Source organism: Phalacrocorax aristotelis, chromosome Z (genome assembly GCF_949628215.1).
Source record: "Phalacrocorax aristotelis chromosome Z, bGulAri2.1, whole genome shotgun sequence".
NCBI classification, from domain to species: Eukaryota; Metazoa; Chordata; class Aves; order Suliformes; family Phalacrocoracidae; genus Phalacrocorax; species Phalacrocorax aristotelis.
Window position 1 is genome coordinate 36,959,717 of NC_134311.1, and position 21,182 is coordinate 36,980,898.

Consider the following 21,182-nt stretch of genomic DNA (forward strand, 5'->3'; position numbering starts at 1 on the left):
AATGGTTGGGGTTGGAAGGTGCCTCTGGAGATCATCGAGTCCAAATTTTCCTTTAAAAAAACAACCGAGATGAACATTTCTCTTTTTTGCCTCATCCAGTCAGTTTTTTTCCTCCCCATAGGGAAGTGGACGTTTGGAGACCAGCCTTGCAACAAGCTGCATGCTGTTCTTCATGCGTCCGAACAACCGGCTGTAAATACTCTCCAACACTAGATGGCACACGTTCAATAGGACAACTTAGCTACAGCCGTGTGACAAAGCGTGGTAAAACGTGAAGATGAGGTGCCACCAAGTATTTCCTGTATGGCAAAGACAACTGTGAGAAACAAGAAGCTGTTCTAGACAGTTGGTATTAAAGGTTGTCTCTTTATTTTCTGAGACTATCAGATAGGGATCATATAGAGTAATGTCCTCATTCTGCCTGTGTGCGATTAAAAAGGAAAAAGATTCTATTCTACTTGGAACTTCTTAGCTTGAAACAACTGCATAAAAGTTTTCTGTGGAATAGTGTGTCAGGCACTTAAAGCTGTTACAATAAATGCCATTTATAAACGCTATTCCTTCCGTGAATCCTGAATGCATTTTATTAAATGTGTTTATCTATCAACAATCGATACACATCAAAATGACGTTGCTTGAACAACAATAATAGCATATTAACAATGTAGATTGTTCAAGAACTATATTCTGATCAAACCTGCAGGTGCTAACTTCAAAACACAAAGCATGACTTTGTTTTTAACTTAGACAAATACACTTTGGGGAATGTGTAAGTAGTTATTTATTCTTGCTGCTCTATAAAAGCCTAATAAACCTTAGAATTTAAGAATGTCCATCCAAAAGAGATTGTCTGTGAAGAGGAGGAAAAAGCTTTTTGTAAATCTGCTCCCTGTCTCTTGCCTCCAGCAATTACGTGCAACAACCTTTTCTTTCTATCTGCCACCTTTAGTATTTTTGGTGATGGTTGTCACAAACAAGTTTGGGATCCCAGGTGTGTGCATTTTTCAGCTCTTTAGCCTGCTTGGTATTGCTGTGGATCTCCTTCCATGACTTAGATGTAGAAATTTTGAAGAACCTAATTCTGAGAAAATCTGAGGTTTTAATAAGTGTTGGTTGCCATTTACAGTTTAGTAATTGCAGTGTAATAGCATCCATGAGTTAAGCTGTCAATTATACAGTGGCATTTGAGTTGTTTCTTATTAATGACTAATTGTCTTTCATTTTTTTTATCAACAGCCACAAGCAGCAAGCCATCCTGTCATTTTCAGGATTGTTAATGAAATTTTCAAGTAAGTTTTGAAATTTTAGTGGGAAGTGTTTCAATGGTCAGTTTATGCATTGAGGTTTTCTTCATGAGAAGAAGTATAATAATCTGGGATGTATTATAATTTCAGGATGTCTTTGTAGCTGTATGCCTAGTGTCCCCTTCTGGGTAACATACTGCAAATACTGAAAAATGTTTAAAATCTTGCGAACTTTACATAAAAGTTGCATTATAATAATAATTGATACAGCTGACTACATTGTTATTTTAGCTTTTATAATTTATAATTTATTTTATACTTCATTAGAGATTTGTGATTGAAATATAATTTTGAGGTGAAAATTATAAACGCTGAAATGGTTTGGCCCATGCCAGCATGATGATGGAATTTAGCTAAAATGTGGATTTACCAGTGTAGCCTTTTTACATTATCTTAATAGTCTTCAGGACTGATACCAGATACACTCTTAATGGCATTAAACTATTTATCTGCCTGTTAATAATGAGTTTGGCTCTGAATGCATTAAGATTTTTTTTAAGCAATATATATTTTTTACCACATGGGGGCTTCCAGTCCTTTGTACTCAGTTTTCAGTGGCTTTTTCACTTCACTTGATGTACTATATTATCATTCTTTTTAAGCAGATCTACTGCCAGGATTATCAGTATTACCACTTCGATCCAACAGTAACATATTTAGTGACTGACATTCTTTGTTCATCAAGTGTTTTCCTTTTTTAAGAAAAAAAGGGCTCCCACATCTTGAGGCATTTGTGTGTCTCTGTGCATGTTTAGGCTTGTGCAGGCACTTACAGAAGAGTCTTTGCTGTAGAAACTGTAGGCTGCTGTATTGTGAGAGTGGAACCACTTGGCAGCTATTGCTATGGCGGTCCTTTCTGTTGCTGTGGTCCAGTGTCTGAGCACAGCTACCATTTTCTGAATAGTTGAGACCAGTCACCTTCCCAAAGCAAAATGCACTTGAAAATTTATGTGACTTCTACAGAGCTGTACTAACTAATGTAGGCTGGAGGCTGTATATTGTGATGGTATAAGGAAGCAAAATTTGTTCAGCTTCTTGGCTTATTTAGGGTCATGGTATATAAAATACTTTCTAAATGTAACATGAGGCTATGTAACTCTTTTGCACCCTTTCTGTTTGGTAGGCAGTAGAAATGGATGAGATGCCATTTCTCAGATACTGCAGGAATCTGTCTGGCAGAGTATTCCTAATAGAACTTTGCACTTTTATTAGTGTTCCAAATTGTCTTAGAAATTAATAATGTTTTCCTGTGCTCAGCCTACATTTCCGCTCCCTTGTTTGCTTTCCATTTTTTCTACTTAGTATGCCTGTTCCTCTACATTGTTGGTATTAAACCCTTAATAAGTTTTAAAAATACTATGTCTCAGGTCCTCTTGGTATTAAGGTAACCTATATACATCAGCCCGCTTTTGGAGACCTTTTGGTTTCTGCAGCCTTGTGTTCATGTTTGTTGTATGTCTTTGACATCCTTCCAACTATTGTCAAGTGGTGTGCAAGACATTAAGATACTATTCTAGAAGTAGTCACATGTGAGATTATAGAGAGCTGCTGATAAAGAACTTGTACTTAATTGTTTGGAAACTTATGTTTCTAAACCTGGCAGAAAATTTCTTTTATTTTGGGGGAGTTCATATTCTGTTAGAAGCACAGATCTGATGTCATCTAAAGTCCTAAATCTGTGAGGTTCAATGTTGTGCTTTTCTACTTAACAGAATAATACTGGATTAGATGCTGAAAAGTTTGAATCAGCTTGGGAGAGACTATGTAGTTAAGTCTTTGTTGTGAAGAACTATGCAACTGAAGAAACATAGATTTAGGCAGGACAAGTTGTAGGTGTTAATGCAGCAGCATTAGAAGAGTTAATGGAATTTGGACGGTATGACTGAACAAGAACACCCCAACCAAAAATGAACTGGAACAACTTTTTGGCAGTGTTCAAGACATAAGAGCAGTAGTATCAGAAGATAAAAAAGTGAATAAAAGAAATCTAAACCAGAGGAATAGAATTAGAATTCAAGGAAAAGAAAACAGATCTGAAAAGAAAATAAAGGTGTGCTCTAACTCTCAGATTACAAGAGTTCACTGAACTCTCATAAGGAAATAAACATAACTGCAATAATTCTACACCTTCTGATAAAGCCGGTGATGTATTCCTCATATTTGTGGACCTGGTAGCTACCTCTCTGGCTCCTGGGAACAACTGAAGCAGAATTTTGATTTTGAATAGCTAGAAGAAGCAAAGATCCAAAACATACTGTATGTATCTCTATTTTTCTTGTTGCCTATTGCACAGATAACAGAGTGTTAAAAAAGAGGGATCTTGGCATAGGGTAACATATGTTTGGGGAATCCAGTGTCTCAAAAAGGATAGCTGTCTGCTCTCTAAATGTGTAAGGAAAGTGTGTTGCATAGGTCCTTGCAATGGCAGTTTCAGCTGGATCACACAGGACTCCCCCCTGCTGTTGTTCTGCTGAATCCAGCTGACCCATGACCACTCCTGCATACGCACGACATCTCCCTGTGGATTTTCTGAGAACACATACAAATCATCACCTAACTATGAAACTTATGTATAAAGCATTGGGTGGATGGTTGGACTTGATGATCCTAGAGTCTTTTCCAACCACTATGTTTCTATGATCTAAGCATTTGGTCTCTTTCAGGAATAACTGTTCCTGCTGTTTGCATGCTTTTTATTGAGGTTGATTGTGCTATATTTTTTTATCTCAGGCTTATTAACTTGTGTTTTTATTTCCCAAGTAGAAGTTTTTTTTGTTGCTGGGTGCAGCTATACAGAAGTACACACTCTTAGACTGTCTTGAGTTTCTGTGTACTATTTCTTGTGTTTGTATTAATGATTATCTGTGTCTGTAGTTTTGTGAAATGTCTCTGTTACACTAATGTGTTCTTACCTTTTATATCATTATGGAAAGAATGAAACAATTCTCTCATAAAACCTTATACCTCAGTGGCAGCTTACTGTGAACATTTTTTCTACTTATTACTACATGTCTTTCAAATTAGAGAATTAAAATTATACTTTGCTGCCCATGCTTTTCTGCTCTATTTGCTCAAGGTTACATTATGCCCTGTGGAAGGACAGTTAAAGCATTCACCTTCCTGAACCTCTAGAGTGGATTTTATGATTTCACCATTGAAAGCACATTGGAATGCACTCATCCCTAACCAAATATGTAGTAATTACTGATCTAAAGTATGCCTTTAGTATATGCTTATTTCTGTTTGTGCTTCTGATTCATTGCTTAATGATCACTAAGGAGTCACAGTGACTCCTGATAGAATAGAACAGCCAGCTGTACTATTTAAATTCAGTCTCCTTCTATAGTTTTTTAGATGTGTAACTTTTAAATTTGATCAACAAGTTTTGTTTGTTAGTTTCCCTGGCTCCAGTAGGAGTGTTATACTTAAGAGTTTAAGTCAAGATTTTTTTTTCCTGCAGATACCATATCCCAGGAGATTGTACTAGATTGTGCTTTCTCTCTAATTTGAGATGGCCTGTGGGATGCAGTCCTGCCAAGCACTAAAGTACGCTTAACTGTAGGCAAGGGAATAGTTGCTCTGAACCCAATAAGACTGTTTAGATGCCAAATTTGCGTAATAAAGTTGTGGTAGTCTCTTTTTTAGTTTTACACTTTTTCCCCGATTGGTAGGGTAAATTACTTGTGCCTGCCTGTATATTGTATATACTTACTAAATCCAGTTTATTTGTAGGAGTTGCATATGGGGTTTTTTTAGAGTAAAAATAACATTTAAAAAACCTGCAAAGTTAGTGTTTCTATTAGTTTCCACACTGGCATAATGAGCTTAGACACAGCTTGAACTGACAGCATACAAAGAATGTACCTTTTTTTTTTTTCCCATTCATTTCAGTTAACAGTGGCGTGACGGGCAGACTAATTATCTGATCTGTCATAATCTAACTTTTCAATGCTTAGGAACACACTGCTGGAAACTAATGGAACTCCAGAAGTTATGACCATAATACAGGTGTTTACACAGCTCTTCCTTCAGGCTCATCAGAATAAAAACAAGCAGGTTAGTCAAGATCTATTTCTTAATGTTTCTTTTCAGTGAGAAGGTATGAAACACCACAAGAAAAGAACAATTCTGTTGTTAAGAATGGTGACTGAATATAATGAGCTGAATAATATCATCTCTCTACAGCTGCATATACATACGGAAGTTCAGTTCAAACATTTTCACCTGTGAATAAAATCATAGTGTGAAACCAATACGTAAGAGCAATTTACCTTACTTTACCCTGGAGTAATCCTGCAATCTAAACTGATTTTTGCAGGGGCAGTCCCCATTCTGCTGAAGTTTCTGCCTGCATAGTGAACATGATCATGGTCATCCATCTTTGATAAATATCAAAGAATGAAAAGCTTCAGATGTGTTTTTCCTTTTGCAGTAGCAGTGTTTCTGATAACTAATGAAACAGAGGTAATAACCCCATCCCCGTTCCCCCAAATAATTGTAAGTAGGACACCAAATAGTCACATTTGTCTGTTCAAAAGGTAAAAGACATAGAATACATACAAATTTCAGCTTCTGGTCTTCAACAGTGGCCTCTAAGAACTTTTTCCTCTGTCTAAAGCTTCAAATTTCCCAGCTTAGTGTCTCTTCTTCTGCACAGATTTTTATACAGGTCTTACTGAGCTGAATTAAGTAGACTTACTTTTGTATGTGTTAATTTAAACGAGCAGAATCAGTTCCTTGTTTTTTAGATTTCAAAATGGTGAGATGAAAATATCTTGTGTTTATAGGTTGCAAGCTTCTTTGCAGGTTCCTGTCATTTCACATGCTGACCATTTTGTTTGGTGGTTTAACTCAAATTCATATGACAAAAACTTTGAAAGTATCCTATCATTTAATAGCTTTCACTTTAGACTTAAGAAAATTTCCAGTTGCTTTGATTTTTGCATCTTTTTTGGGGACATGGTAGTTAAGAAAATTTTGTGACTTCTTGGAACTTGTGATGTACTGGCCTTTAATTAGCAGTGTGATTGAATGTGTCTTCTATCTTCAGGCAACATGCATTAAGGATGACATTGTGGCTGTCTTGCTTAATATATAGGTGGTGTGCATGTTAATTGCATGCCATCCTGACTACATGGCAGCAGAACACTGTGTAGCCCATGTGGGGGTGACTGGGTGGAGAATACAAGTAAAGATTCCACAACCATCAAACACCCAAGAGCTAATCCTATTGTGCAGGTGATGCATTTGCTTCAGGATGAAAGTCCTTCACCTGCTGGCATTGTGACATGGAATATTGCCCACTTTTTTAAAGTGGTTTTAAATATTAAGTTTCATCTGTTTAACTTGCATACACTTTAATTCAGGGGGCTTTAATTAAGGTATTATCTTCCATATTAGAATTTAAAACCTCTTGTTTCACAGTTTATTAATCAACTGTAATGTTAATTAACAGTTGGCGTACAAAACTGCAGGCATGGACTGCTTCCTAAACTTTGTTTAAATCGGTCAGATCATATCTTTTTGTCATACCAATAGTATATCTATTCATAAGGCACCCATCTTTGTGGTATCTGGATGCTCTTGACAGGACATAACGTGCTCCATTAGCATTTCAGAGAGAAATGGTAAAACCATTAACGACAGAGGATGAAGAGGGTTCTGACTGGGGCATCTGAGACCATAGCAATTTATGGTACCGTTAAATGAAAAAAGGCTAGGCAAACAGATGCGTCCACAAAATTTTCAAAAGAACCAGGTAATGTCTGGCAGTTGCACAGGTTTGCAAGGTAGGAGAACTATTGTTTGTTGAATTGTGGAAGTTGTCAGAAATAGCTGTGTTTTCTAATAACTTTGTAGACCATTTAGAGAGAATAAGGTTTGGCAGAAAAAAGCTGAAGAGTGTGAAAAAACAGTGCTACAGAGTTTAGGAATAGCCTTGTTTCCTCTGTGTTTTGGGAGACTGAAAAAGATATGAATGGAACACGGAGTTTAAACCTACTTAAGGAAGAAGATAATTTGTGTAGTCATTAAATAAGAAATTTAAGAGTGGGTGTGCTGAGATCACTGTAGGGATAATCCTTTCGATGTTCTGTACAAGCAAATTTTCTTCAAGTTCGTGATGGTAGTGAAAGCTGACCGAAGGATATTTGGGTCGTGTTAGTTGTAAATTTATGACCTTATAGTTAATGTTTTTATTTCATGGAAATCATAATTTTCTCCAGCATTTTTTTCCCTTAATCATTTTAGAATAGTCAGTGATTTTGACCTGGAAATTTTATTTTGAATAGCTGAATAAATACTTTAAGCCAATGTTCAACTTCTACTTCCTGTTATAGATCATGGCAACTATTATCACCAGCCACATACAAACTAATTCTGTATCCTTTTACCTTGTTTTGCACTTTGTGATGGCTTATGTAAGGAAAGAACTGCCTAAAATACTGTGTGTATGATAGGAAGCAAACTTTTTTTGATTTGCTTAAACAGTATGCTGAAAAATGGTTTTCACTTACTTGACAATACTGTTTTCATATGTAACATGCTGTAAGCTGTCTTGGCTACTACTAGCTGTGTCAAGGGCTGCTTTTTCGTGGGGATTTTTTGTGCGAGCTAATTAGCGACATGCATACTTTAGTGTAGGAATTATTAATTTCAAATTAACTTAATTCCACTTGATAAGTAGACTTTTAGAGTCTTATGGTACCAGTGACACATAGACTGTCTGAGAATACTGTATTTATTAGTGTGATGTAATTTCAATTAACTATTGTTTATAGAACAAAAAAGTGAGTAGAGAAAGAATGAATCATTCCATTTGTTTATAAGCTGCATGCATGTATATCCCAACAGAAGTAAGTTACTAAATACGGTCTTCATTGGATTTAGAAATTTATCACATTTTATAGATTCTGTAGTCCCAGTCGGTGTTTCAAGAGACGACCTATTTGCTAAATAGCCTGTTATTCCTAAATAAAAGAAACAGAAGAGTTCTAAGGTCGTTGGTGTGGAGACTTGAAGACTGAAATGACAGAATCATAGAGCGGTTGAGGTTGGAAGGGACCTTTGGAGGGCATCTTGTCCAACCCTCAGCTCAAGCAGGGCCACCCAGAACCAGTTGCTCAGGTCAGCTTTTGAATATATCCAGGAACTGAGACTCTGCAACCCCCTTGGGCAACCTGTGCCAGTGCTCCATCACCCTCACAGTAAAAAAAAATTTTAAAAAAGGGGGGTTCTGATATTCAGCTGGAACCTCCTGTGTTTCAGTTTGTGCCCATTGCATCTGGTCCTGTTATTGGGCACCACTGAGGAGAGCCTAGCTCCATCTTCTTTGCACCCTCCCTTCAGGTATTTATGTACATTGATAAGATCCCCCTTGAGCCTTCTCTTCTCCAGGCTCTCTCAGCCTTTGCTCATAGGAGAGGTGCTCCAGGCCCTTAATCATCCTTGTGGCCCTTTGTTGAACTCTCTCCAGTATGTCCATGTCTCTCTCATACTAAGGAGCATAACACTAGACATAGTACTCGAGGTTTGGCTGCTAGAGTGGCGGCTCACCAGTACTGAGGACAGGGGAAGGATCACCTCCCTCAGCCCACTGGCAATCGTTTGCCTAATGCAGCTGAGCAGAGCTGAGCTGCATTAGATACCACTTGCTGCCTTTGCAACAAGGGCACCTTGCTGGCTCACGTTGAACTTGGTGTCCACCACGACCCTCAGGTCCTTTTCTGCAAAACTGCTTTCCAGCTGGTTGGCTCCCAGCATGTACTGGTGCCTGAGGTTGTTCCTTCCCAGGTGTAGGACTTCGTATTTTCTTGTTGTTGAACTTTATGAGGCTTCTGTCAGCCCATTTCTCCAGCCTGTCAAGATCCCTCTGGATGGCAGCAAGACTCTCTGGTGTATCAGCCACTCTTCCCAGTTTTGTGTCATCAGCAAACTTGCCGAGGGAACACTGCCTCATCATCCAGACCACTAATGAAGATGTTAAATAGAAATGGTCCCAGTATTGACCCCTGGGATACACCACTAGTTCCTGACCTCCCACTAGACTTTGTGCCACTGATCACCACCCTCTGGGCCTGGCCATTCAGCCAGTTTTCAGTCCAACTCAAAGGTAATTCATATTGTACTTGCACATGCATCCTACACATTCGGCATGCCTGCAGTAGATGTTTGCATAACAAAACGGTTAAAGGTATGCTGCTGCTAGTCTCAATCAGGCAAGCAGCAACGTTTGCAGTATACAAATCACACATACCCAGAGAAATAGAGGGCAAGTCTGCTATCTATGACTACCCTACCTTGTGCTGAATCAGATTCTAAGAATTTTAGGTTTCCAATTTTGATGTTATTAGTTCTTAGTTTAATATGACCCGTGAACCTGTTTACACTGGAAAATGAAATTAAACTAATTAGTGTCTCCCTCTGCCTATTAAGAACAAAGACTTTTCTGATTACAGGGAAAAAGCCCAAGAATATTCAGATGTAATTTTCTTCATACTCTGAACCTTTTTTAATGCATGTTTTTTAAAAATCTGTAATTACTTTCTCTAAGCAAGCTTTTCCTAAATACTCCCCTTCTTTCTTTATGCAAAATCATAAAATTAAGTGTAGAGTTTCTGTGTTCTCTTGCTCCAGTCTGTACTGTTAATTACTGCCTAAGATGAGATGGTTCACTCTGGGTTTGTTTTGAAAACTGACCAGAAAGCTCTTAAAATAATTTTTTTTTCTTTTTGTTTTTTTATCTTAGCATAATTTTCCACTGAAGGCCTACTTCCCTTACCATCACCAGCCTCTTGTAACAGCTTTGTTCAGATGTCCTTATGGTAAGCTTCTTCATGAAATACTTGCAGCGTTAGTCAATGTGCATGATCTGTATATGTCTTAAAATAACTTCAAAGGGATGAAGATGAAATTTTGCTATTTCCTGAATAGGGTGTGTTGACTTACATAAGTATGTTACTTATTTTAGTAATATTCTTCTAATGTATTTTTTTGCAGCAACATCTAATTCTTATGTAACAATAATACAGAAGTAATTTTAAAGAAAACTAAACCAGAAGTGAATAACAAAGAAAGAGTGCATAATTTTTTAGGAATGAAGACAAGTTACCAAGATTGTAAAAATGCTAAATATTCTTATCTTATAATATTAGTAATGGTGGTTACGAAAATATTTGTATGTCTATTACAAGAAATAGCCTTGCTGTGTCTCTGAAGCTTGAATACTGCTGATCTTTTGGATTGCAGACCTAATATTTTTCTTCGTGTTTCCCATTTTTATAGATCAAGAAACCACTGCTCAATATGGTACAGTTTTTCGTGAGAAATAATTTCAGCTCAGTACAAGAGCCTCTGAGAATGTTTCTCCACTGATTATGTATTTAATATTGAGGTAGCATTTACACAAGGGTACATCAGCCTCATTTGACTCTTACTAGCTGTACTTCCTCACATGGATTTGTCAATGAATTGTTCTAAGAAACACAGTAATAGGTATTCTTGAAAATTGGGAAATTTTAAAATGTAGTTTTAAATGCTTTGTGATAGCTGAATCAAGTTGCACAAATTTTAATGCTAGCTTAATATGGTTAATATCACTGTTCTGTTCTAGTTGGACAGACTAGACTTTTACGAGTTTTATTTTCATCCTCCCTTCTCAGAACTGCCAACTACACACTGGCCTCAACACTTGAAACACATTTCAGATATGCTCAAAGCATTAGTAGAAGATACAAACATTAGGTAAGCAATATTATATTTTCTAACTTTTTGTCCTTTGCGTATGCTACTTTGTGAAATATCATGTCATTTGAAGTCTTTAGTGGCTACATTTCATCACTTTCATATTATTCTCTAAATAGAGCTTTGTTTTAAAGAATAGGACTTAGATTAAAGAACCTGAGCTTTGTAGCACCCATAGACCCAACCAATAGCATCTGAGTAAACAAAATCTTTTTATTCTTTTCATTTTGGCAAATAGCTAGCTGTATAACAGAAATACTTACTTGCCTATTCTCCCACATCTCCCCCAAAACTTTTAAAACTGATTCTGGATTGAATAACAAGAAAACTCTTCCAACTAGAAAAGCAGCTAATATTGGAAAGAGCCTGTTGTGAGTGGTACTGTTTTATAAAGGAGATTGTATTGGCTTTCTGCAGGATTGTGCAAACATTCAAAGTTCCTGACTTTTTTTCATGAAGAAATGACTGCTAGAATGCAGTATCATTTGTTACATTACTCTTTGACCTGATAACCCATGTTTCTGACCTGTTGCCCTTAGCATTTTTTTGTCCCAATAGTTGCTATAATGAATGATAGTGTTTGTCTACAGGAATTCTGCTCTGGTAGCAGATGCTCTAGAACTATATGAAAGAATGAAATAAGATATTTGTCTGTTGCTGCCTTGTAAATCTTTCTGATCAGGTGTGTGATGAGATCTGACTTGCTTACATCTTGGGTATGACTCTGCTTAGATCTGCTCTGAGAGTGAGCTTTCCAAAGAATATCAAACAGCTTTAAAATTCAAAGAAACCAATTTCATTTTCATTTAAACCCTGAAATATTTCAATAAAAACATGGAACACCTAGCCCAGATAGACCTGCAAAACAAGAAGACCAACTGTCCCCCTGTGTCCTGGAAGGCAGATACCTTCATCCATCCATGCTTGGTTTTAGTTAACTCATGGAGGCTTTTATTTTTGCTGTTAAATGGCAGAAAAAACCTTTTTGCTGTTCCCTCTGAGGCTGGGCTGTCTGCTGGCAGTTTCTCACTTTCTGTATGAGCTGCAGTTCAGCTGTGTCTCGCTTGTTTGTCCCTGAATTCTGTCAAACCTTTCTGCCCTTGGACTGTGACCAGTAGGTGACCCTGGCTTCTTAAAGAAATACGTAACTCAGACTTAGAACAAACAAATAAAACAAATATCATCCTTCATAATGTGTTGTAATAAAAGAAGCATGCCTGTTCTCCTTTTGTTCCCTAGCCCTTTCTTGGCTTATATTGTCTTTTCTCCCCTTTGCTTTGGTAGTACACTAGTTTGAATAGTATTGTACTTGCCAGAACATCCTCTTACTTCCTTTAGAACATGTGCAACAATTATGTTTTCCACCAAACCCCTCTCAGGTACAACAAAAATGGATCTGGCTTAAGTTTTTAAATACTAATAATCATGAGGAAACTATTCAATTTTGTTTTATTGCTTTATTCCCGATTCCCCATCCTTTCTACTTAATGGGATTAACAGAGGAGCAAAATATACTACTATAAAGCATATCCTATTGCTTCTTATGGTCAGTGCTCTCTGTTTATATAGCTTGTTTTTCAATTATTTTATTTTACACCAAATATAAGTCCTACAGTAAGGCGCTTTCTTTGTACTTCTAATCAACAGATTGCTTCTGTGCCATGATTTATTATTATATACAGTAATCTCAGTGAACAGTAAATGTTATGTGACATTTTAAACAAGCAGTCAACTGATGTACATTTTGCGGGGGGGGAAGTCCCAGAAAGAGTGAAGGGCCACTTTTTGGCAGTTAGAGTAGAGCAGTGGCATAGGTGCCACTACAGAGTGGGTAGAAACAGCCCTGTGGGCAGAAGTGGAGGGTACACGACTCCACACCAGGCACTGTGATGGTACAGGAAAGGTATGGTGAGCTGCAAGTGCAGCGGTGCCTAGGGTCTCTAGGCAAGAATTAAATTCTATTCTGCTAAGTACCTGTTAAAACTAGTTTAATGCTTAAAGTTCAAGGACTTGTTTAAGGGCCCTTTGAGCTATGAACACTTCCAGTTTTAACTACTGTTTATACTTCGCGAAGTATAGTTATCTGTTCTCAGTAATTAACTTCTAATTAAATTTCATTTTGATTGTACATCACAGGGTTTCAGCGCTAGCCTATACACTTATATTGTCACAACTTTGACTTGTGGTCAGATAAGTAGATTATTTTGCTGAAGGGAGGGCTGTTGTCCTAGATCACTATCACATTTGTTTGCTTTTGCAAAGGTTTTTAAGTTACATTTCCGGATTCTAGTATCTTCAAAGACTTTAATAGTGCTGATCCTGTTCCTTTAGCTAAGGGATTTTAGTCTTGGAGTTTGTCACACATCCCTAGTTCCCTGCAGTCTGAGCCATGCTGCTGCCCCTCCAAAAGCTGTGGAATATCAACAACGGTGACTCTTATAGCAGTCATCTCAGTACTCTTTCTCCCTATGACTCTGTCACACTATGTAAATCTTTTATGTCTGATGTCAGTGATCACACTTATCCCAGAATACTAATGTGGTGGATTTGTGTCCTAGGGTTAGGATTTTGAGACCCTCAGATTCTGTGGCATATAGACTCTGTCATTTACAGGATCAATAATTTCTGGGACACCTGTAGAAAACATAAGTTGCCAGTGTACTCTGGACATAGAATACTATTTGCACACACCACACCTTCATTCATAAAACTGTGCCTCCCACCTCCTCAGAAAGTCTTAAAGTTAAAGCAGTTTATTCCAACTATGACATTGTCACATTCTCCAGGTTAAGTGGTGGTATCAGACGACTTCATCAACTCCTGAGATTTTAAGATGTCTTGGAGTTTCCTGGGAAGGGTGGCACAGCAGCTCTTGGAGTTCCCACGAATAAAACATAAGAAAAACCTCTGTTCTTCAAACTTTTGCCAAACTTAATAGGAAGAATTGTTCCTGGTTCTTAATCTCCTTCCAGCTGTCCTCCTGCCTGTCTTTCCTTCCACGTTCAGTTTGACTTTTTGCTGTGGAGATGGCTACCATTAGTTTACATCTCCCCATTTGATCATGACTGCAGATAATAGAGTAGTACATGGCTGTATGCTTAGCAGGTAATGCATTATCTGTTGAAGAGTAGTTTAATGATTTTTATTTTCATGTCATCACTCACTGCAGTTAACTTAAGACTTTTAAAAATGTTAAATAACAGGAAATACTTAATTGTGTCTTTGTTATTTTCCAGTTCTCCTGCTAACCTTTTTGAAATCTGGTTTTTGGTTGCTTGTTTTGGAGAATGGCTGGACATCGCAGCAGAACAATTACTGAAGGCTGCTGTAGAACCAGATGCTTTGCTGTGGCTGCTGGCATTTTACTACAGTCCTCAGAATGAAAATCAACAAAGGACTCAAACAATTGTGGGTAATGTAGTGATAGTAAGCAGCAATAAGCAGTCAATAGTTTGCTTACCTCTTATTGCTATAAAACAAATAGTGCACTCCAGAAAAATGAAAGGTCTATACTGGAGAAGCTTTTGGCTTTACAAGGTCTCCTGGGAATTGTGTTTTAGTGGAGAAGTTGGAAGACAATTTTTGTGGATTTTCTTCGTGACATTTAGAAAACACTTTTCCTCTTTGTAGTGTATTATATAGAATAGCACTTTCTTGACTTCTTTTTTTTTTTCCAATATCTTGGGTGCTTTTAACCATAAGTAAAAGTAGTCTGGGAATGGCATTTTTTAAATCACTGTGTGGCAGAATTCAGCATTCCTGCATTAATGGCATCTTCTGAGAAGGAAACACAAGAGAAGTCCCAACAGCAGTTGAAACAGTAAAGATACTTACCAGACACAGCCCTGAATCCCAATCTTGCCCATCTATTCTGATTTCTCATATGTATCTTTACTAATTTTTGGCATGTATGAGATTGTAACAAGTACGTTATATTCCCACGTGCTAGATTTCTAATAGAAGGAAGCAGTATTCTAGTCTCACACACTGTACTGCATGAAGAGTGCTGTGTATGCATGCAAATACATGAAAGCCTTGAATTTAGACCTATTATGCATATTTGAACTAGCTCGAGCAATCTGATCTACAAAGCCCGGATTCAAAATCTGGCTGTAGCACCTCTAGTTTTCTGTAATTTGAAAACAGATTCTGTTTGGTTTAAAAATGCAGCTCAGTACACCACACTAGTAAAAATTAATGCTTTCATTTTACATCTAACGGTCCATGTACAACAGTGTGTTCTGCAATATTTTATTTCCTTTCCTTCCCCTCCCGCCACCCAGATGGCACTACAAACGCAAGCTCACATCCCAATCACTTTTTAAATTTTTTCCCTTTAGTTTCTTATAGTCTAGAAGCGGGGGGGCGGGGCGGGGGTAGATGTTGACTGAGCAGAGTTAGGTTAGAGCTTCAGTGAAGTAAAGAAACCAGGGTTGGTTTTAGAATGCAGGTTTGGGAAAAAAGGCAACACCCAAGCAATAAACGTGAGTGAATGAAACTGAAGGCCCACAGGTGCAGATCTATGTATGGAACACTGTTCTAACTCCAGTACCACAGAATGAAATCACTGTGTCCCATATATAAAGTCATCTCCCTGTGTCCCCCCTATTCTGTCAGTTTGTTATTCTGTCATAATGTATGACAAATTTTAATGAGAAAAAAGCTTTTCCACTGACAGCCCATGCTGTTACTCATGTGTTCCCAGAGGTCTAATATTTCTGTTCATTATGATTCTTTTCTTTAGTTACTTCAAGTAAGACTTTTTTTTTTCCCACAGGTCAGGCTACTTCAGAAGCATTTTCACAGTTCATGCATAGCTTCTGCCTTCAGCTAGATATTTGCCTTTTCTTTTAATTTGTAGTTTGGCAGATTAGCTCTCAGCTCTTTCAAATGGAGTGGTTTCCTCCTCAACCTGTGCAACTTTGACCAGTTGAGGATTAAGATGGGATGGGAACTTCTGGCAGATGCTAAGCTGGGGAGCTTTCCATTCAGCATATTTTTGTGTGGAAAGGCACACACTCATGACTTAAGATTTTGTCTTCCTGCTACTTACTTTAGGTAGCAGCTTGTAAGTGGAGTATGTAGGGTTAAAATGATTTAAAGAAGAAAAAGACTACTTTTGCTGTTCACTAGACTTCACTCATATGTGCAGGACTGAATATTCTGCTCCCCAATATTTAGTAATTTATTGGAGCCCTTTCGTACCTTTGGACTCTGAAAGACTGGAGGAACAAAACTTGGAGGATGGTCACAGTAACTTTGGCACTATGAATGAGTCTCCTTGGGTACATGAGCTCATGGGAGCAGAGCCTGCTAGTATCAGTCTCCAGTCTCTGGCACATGGGATGGAGGCACACCAAGAATAAGATGCACAGAGGGAAAAAGCATCTTGAAGAATTCCAGTTACCTTTCATTAGGTTCTGGTGTCATTTCTTGCCTCACATGTAATTGTGGACATAATACGAGAACAGCAGCTTTTTCAGACTATTTTATTTGGAATTGTTAATAGGGCAGGGATGAGAAAAGCAAGGTCAGGTAAACGACTGAAATAAATTGTCCTAATGAACATGGTTGAGAAATGGGTGTCCTTTTCCTTTGGTCTGCAGTGGTATATTTTTTCATTGTTCCTGCACTTACTCATTTGGGGTTTTTCTACCAGTTTGTTTGGTTTATTTTTAATATAGTGAACAGAATTATTGTTAGGATTTTTTTGCAATAGTTGCTTATAGTTCTTTTCCATTGTGTAGTTGCCAAAATCTTCCGTTTTCTACTCCCACTAAAAATTAGTTTTTACTGGCTAACTCAAAAGGTAAAACCGTAAGTTACAAACAACACAGGAAGAAGGAAAAAACTGCATTTTTACCAGATGGTTTTATCAGCCAAGGTCAGGTTGCATGGGGATTTAATTGATTTGAAGCAGCAATACTGAAATGAGCCCTTGAGGAGCCTCTGTTCTTTTTCCCACAATGCAAAAATCTGAGTATGTTCTGCTGAGGGACTCTCTCCATTTCCTTTTATTATTAAAAAAGGTCAAATGCTGGCTTGAAGCCCTGCGTGCTTAATTTGCAAGACCGAAGAAAGTTAAAAAATCCATTCTGTCCACTTCTGTGTGTGAATCAGTATAAAAGAAATGTGTACAGCCCTTCCTTCCCTGTTCTCTCTGCTTCTTAAATTCAAATTCTTTTAATGTTTGGGTAGTTTCTGCCAAGGATTCTGTTTCCTGTTAGTGAATAAATCCAAAGGAAAAATACCATAGGTATGACCTTTACTCTTCTCTGATCCTGTGTGCTTTGAAACTGTTTCTTACAGGTAGAAGCTCAAGCAGTCTACAATAATTTAATGACGTTCTTCAGCTGTACAGTCCTTTCTGTCAAAGATCTGGAGGCTGCTGTACACAGTGTAACGGGTATAGAGAAGTGTTGTAACCAGCATCTTATCACGCATCTTCTTACCAACTTTTTGCTCTTTTCTTCTGGTGGACATATGATTGCCCAGGAATTTATTTACCATGTAAGTGTTTCTTCCTTTTTTCAGTTTAAGTAAAATATAAATTTTTTTTACCATTTTGGATTTAAGTTCCTACCTCTTAATAAAGAAAATACATAACAGAGAATTAAAGAAGATTGTGACTACAGTAACTATACCTAATGTGCTACATATATATTTCAGCTACCGTCAAAATATTTTCCTTCTTGACACTTCTTGACAAGATCTCACTGAAAAGGTTGCTGTCCTGACTACACAGCTGCAGAAACAGTTGGAGTAGTAGCTTGCAGTTAAGGGGTACCTACAGTTCATTTACACCTGGCATAGATAGCATGTGTAAACATTTTGCTTTTCACATTTATAAATCACTCCCTTAATTATCCAGCTGCTGCAGAGATGATGGAACTGTCTTCTCTCTGTTTTCCATTGTGTAAAACAGCTGGTTACTAAGTGTTAGCATTGATGAGTCAGAAGCTTGGTGCTTTATTAAAGCCGGAGAGGAAGACAGTGTAGTAATTGAGAGGAAAAAAGAACTAAGACCTGAGAGAGTGTCACTTAGAGTGTGAAAAAAGCTGAAGAGGACTAAAATGTTGAAAGTATGCCACAATATCTTGCTGTTGTTGATGAGAACCTTCAGGTATATTGGTGCAAATGTTATAATGTGGTTCTGTCTCTCAAGATAAATAGTGCCATCTTAGTATGAGATTAGAAATTTATTCTTCTCTAACAATGAAACCATACTGTCTTAAGAAGTACAAGCCTCCTGTGCAAGCAGGTCTTGGGCTAGTGTGTGGTTTTAGCACTTCAAAAGATTCTTTTCTTTCAGCAGCAGTGTGTTCTTCTATCTGTATAGGGTATATGTCATGTATAAGGAGTCTTATTTTATGACACAGGGAACTGGAAACCTATTTTAGTGGTTATTCCATCTGACTGACTAAACAGACAACATTTTTCTGTTTAAGAAGGAATAAGATATTTCTACCATTTTAGGTTAAGTTCACAAGTGGTCAATTTCTTAGTAGCATAAGAATATAATGATATAATTAGGGGGGTTGTATATATTTATTTTTACTGTCTGCTGTTTTTAGTATTTCTCTTTCAAGGAGTGTGGCTGTTGAGCAGTTGTGCTGTAATATATTAGGCTGCTGCTTTAAACTGCTTCAGGAAGACCAAAGGCGATGTTTTGTTTCTTTATAGAAAGCAACATAACTGACTTTCAAAACTCTGAGTATTCCCTACTGCAGGGTAGTGATGAGCTGTTGTAGGCCCGAGTATGTAGGTCTAATTAATTTTGACTGTATCTGTGTAATCATTAATGTGTAACTAGGCTCTCCATGTGATTTGAAAGGCCTGAAGGCAATATATGACAGGCAGAATGGTGTGGAACCAAACTGGGATGCAGGGCAGTGGTTTTGGTTAGCCTAGTAAACTTTGGGATTAACACAGGAGATAATGTGGAAGAAAGTCCCTCCTGATCTGCAAACACTGCAACTAAGGGTGTTTTCCTGGTATTTTGTCTTCTTTTGGGGGAGGGATTTGTTTTCACTTTTGAAAGCTTTATAGCATTGAATTGTCTCCCCAAAACCTTCGTGTGCTTTTAGTTGTTTTCTAAGGAGATGACTTCTAAATGGTTACGCTGTCTGGCCATTTGTGTTTCCTTTAAAAACTTCTTGACCTCTTGATTTGCTTCACTTAAATTTGAGAGAACAGTAGAAATCTCAAAGTTGCTCAGTTCCACCAAGATGTGCGAAAAGAGGCGTCTTGGGCAGAAGTTGCATTTGAACTCAGAGCATCTCACATGTTCAGTGGTGAGGGATGAATCTGTGGTTTTGTTGCATATATTAACAGAGAATTCTTAGTACCTAGCCATATAATTGCATTATTTCCCATCTTCTCTGTTTCCCTTCAGATTGCTGAGACAACTGATACAAGCAAAGAAATTTGTAGCCTTCTTATCCGTACTGCATACAGGATGGATCATAATGGAGAAGAAAACCAAAGGACCGTGACGCTGCTGAATGAAATTCTTCAAAAACTAATGTTGAAAGTTTAGAATTTTTATGTTACCTATTTATCAAGCCAACAAGTCAGATCTTTATCCACTTGTCAGGCTTTTATTAACATTTGCACCACAGGTTACCAAGAGTAGAAAAATATCTGCTTAAGCATATCCCTCAACTTTGTATTTCTTCAGATATATTTGAAAATGGCCCTTGGTTTTGGAAATGTTAACCTTTTAGAACATAAGAGTAGGTATTAAAGATGGGTGAAAATTTTGTTCTGACCATCTTCTTTAACAAGAGACATACATTCTTTAAAGCAGTTCACTCATCTCCTTGTTGTTTATCTGGCTGAGGATCAGTTTTTCTCCCAGATTACACATGGTTTTATTAACAAATCATATCCAATTGCTTGGTTGGTAAGTTGTTCCTAAACTGTTTTGTTCTATAATTTTGCTTTTTGAAACTAACGATGATCTCAAGTGAGAGTGATTCATGGAGAATGCCCTCTGTGTTCTCAGGAAATCAAAAGTATTTCCTGAACTTTTAGTTCTTTCTGAGAATGTTTCCAGAACTCCTCTCAGATTTGCTAAATGATTTTTTTCAGTACTGCAGCTTTTATAGGACAGTGTTCTCTGCAAAGTACTATACGAATAGCTGGTCTCTGTCAACAGGTACTGCAGGTAGAAGGTTGCTTGCAGTACAGCCTACTTTCAGTGTGCCATGCTATCATTTATTCATTTAAGAAATCTTTTTTTTTTTCATTCAGACAAAAAAGGGCAAGCACAAGATAGGAATAAGGAAACTTTCCAGTTTGAGGGCCGAATTTCCTAAGGAGAGCATATGGTTGCAACTCAGCTCCTTCCTTTTTGTGTCCCGTGGTAGTTTGCTTGCTTCTTTGATTAGGCTTTTGTGTCATGCAAAGAGCATGGACAGGGAGCAATGGCTTAATGTTTTACCCTTAGGAAAGTATTTGTCCCAAGAAGTTTTGTGAACCTGTTTCTAGCTTAACTAGAAAAATAAGCATGGAGAGTAGTAATAACAGAGGATCTTAACTCTTTTCAGTTTTGTTCTCATATATTACCTAGCTTTAATCTCAACACTTGTGCTATGTTCAGAGATGCTACTTGGAATACTATCCTTGCATACAAAATCAGAGGCCTGTATCTTAAATTAACACAGCTCTCTGAATGTAACATTTGTTTTTGAGCAAGGAAAAAGAAAAACAATGTGCTTAGTGTCCCTTGGCTCTGAGAAGTGGAAGGATATTTTGTGTAAAGCTGTTGACTGATTTCTTACAATTTTGTTCCCAGTGAGTCATATCAGACCAAATTACAGAAGTTACATGTCCTCTCAGTTTGTTAATGTTTGTAATATTTGATTCCAGCATATTAAAAAATAGTAAATACATAATGTGTATCTGTGAAGAAAGTTTTTTTCCTCTTTTTGGATTACAAATACTTCTGAATGAAAAATCAGAAAGAGATATGTTGCAAATTTTTCAGTTGTTTTTAGCTACACATATCTAGAAAAGCAAAATCAAACAACCCAGTTTTCTATTCCCTGAATATCATACCTGAAAAGCATGGGATTAAACAAAGTTGGTTGTTGATCACAGGCTCTGAGGTATTTGTCTAGTGAGAATATGTAT

The 21,182-nt window shown here is 37.4% G+C and overlaps 1 protein-coding gene across 2 annotated transcripts in view; it reads left to right on the forward strand.

Annotated features, from left to right (window-relative positions):
- FANCC (FA complementation group C) overlaps positions 1 to 20,945 on the forward strand; it is an 88,118-nt gene extending 67,173 nt beyond the window's left edge. For both annotated transcript variants that reach the window (XM_075078404.1, XM_075078405.1), the window contains exons 9-15: positions 1,237 to 1,289; positions 5,261 to 5,360; positions 10,051 to 10,126; positions 10,964 to 11,045; positions 14,282 to 14,453; positions 17,355 to 17,555; positions 19,441 to 20,945. In XM_075078404.1, coding sequence (XP_074934505.1) covers positions 1,237 to 1,289; positions 5,261 to 5,360; positions 10,051 to 10,126; positions 10,964 to 11,045; positions 14,282 to 14,453; positions 17,355 to 17,555; positions 19,441 to 19,584 — 828 coding nt within the window. In that variant the 3' untranslated portion in view covers positions 19,585 to 20,945. The remainder of the gene's footprint in view (positions 1 to 1,236; positions 1,290 to 5,260; positions 5,361 to 10,050; positions 10,127 to 10,963; positions 11,046 to 14,281; positions 14,454 to 17,354; positions 17,556 to 19,440) is intronic.
- Positions 20,946 to 21,182: the final 237 nt, after the last annotated feature.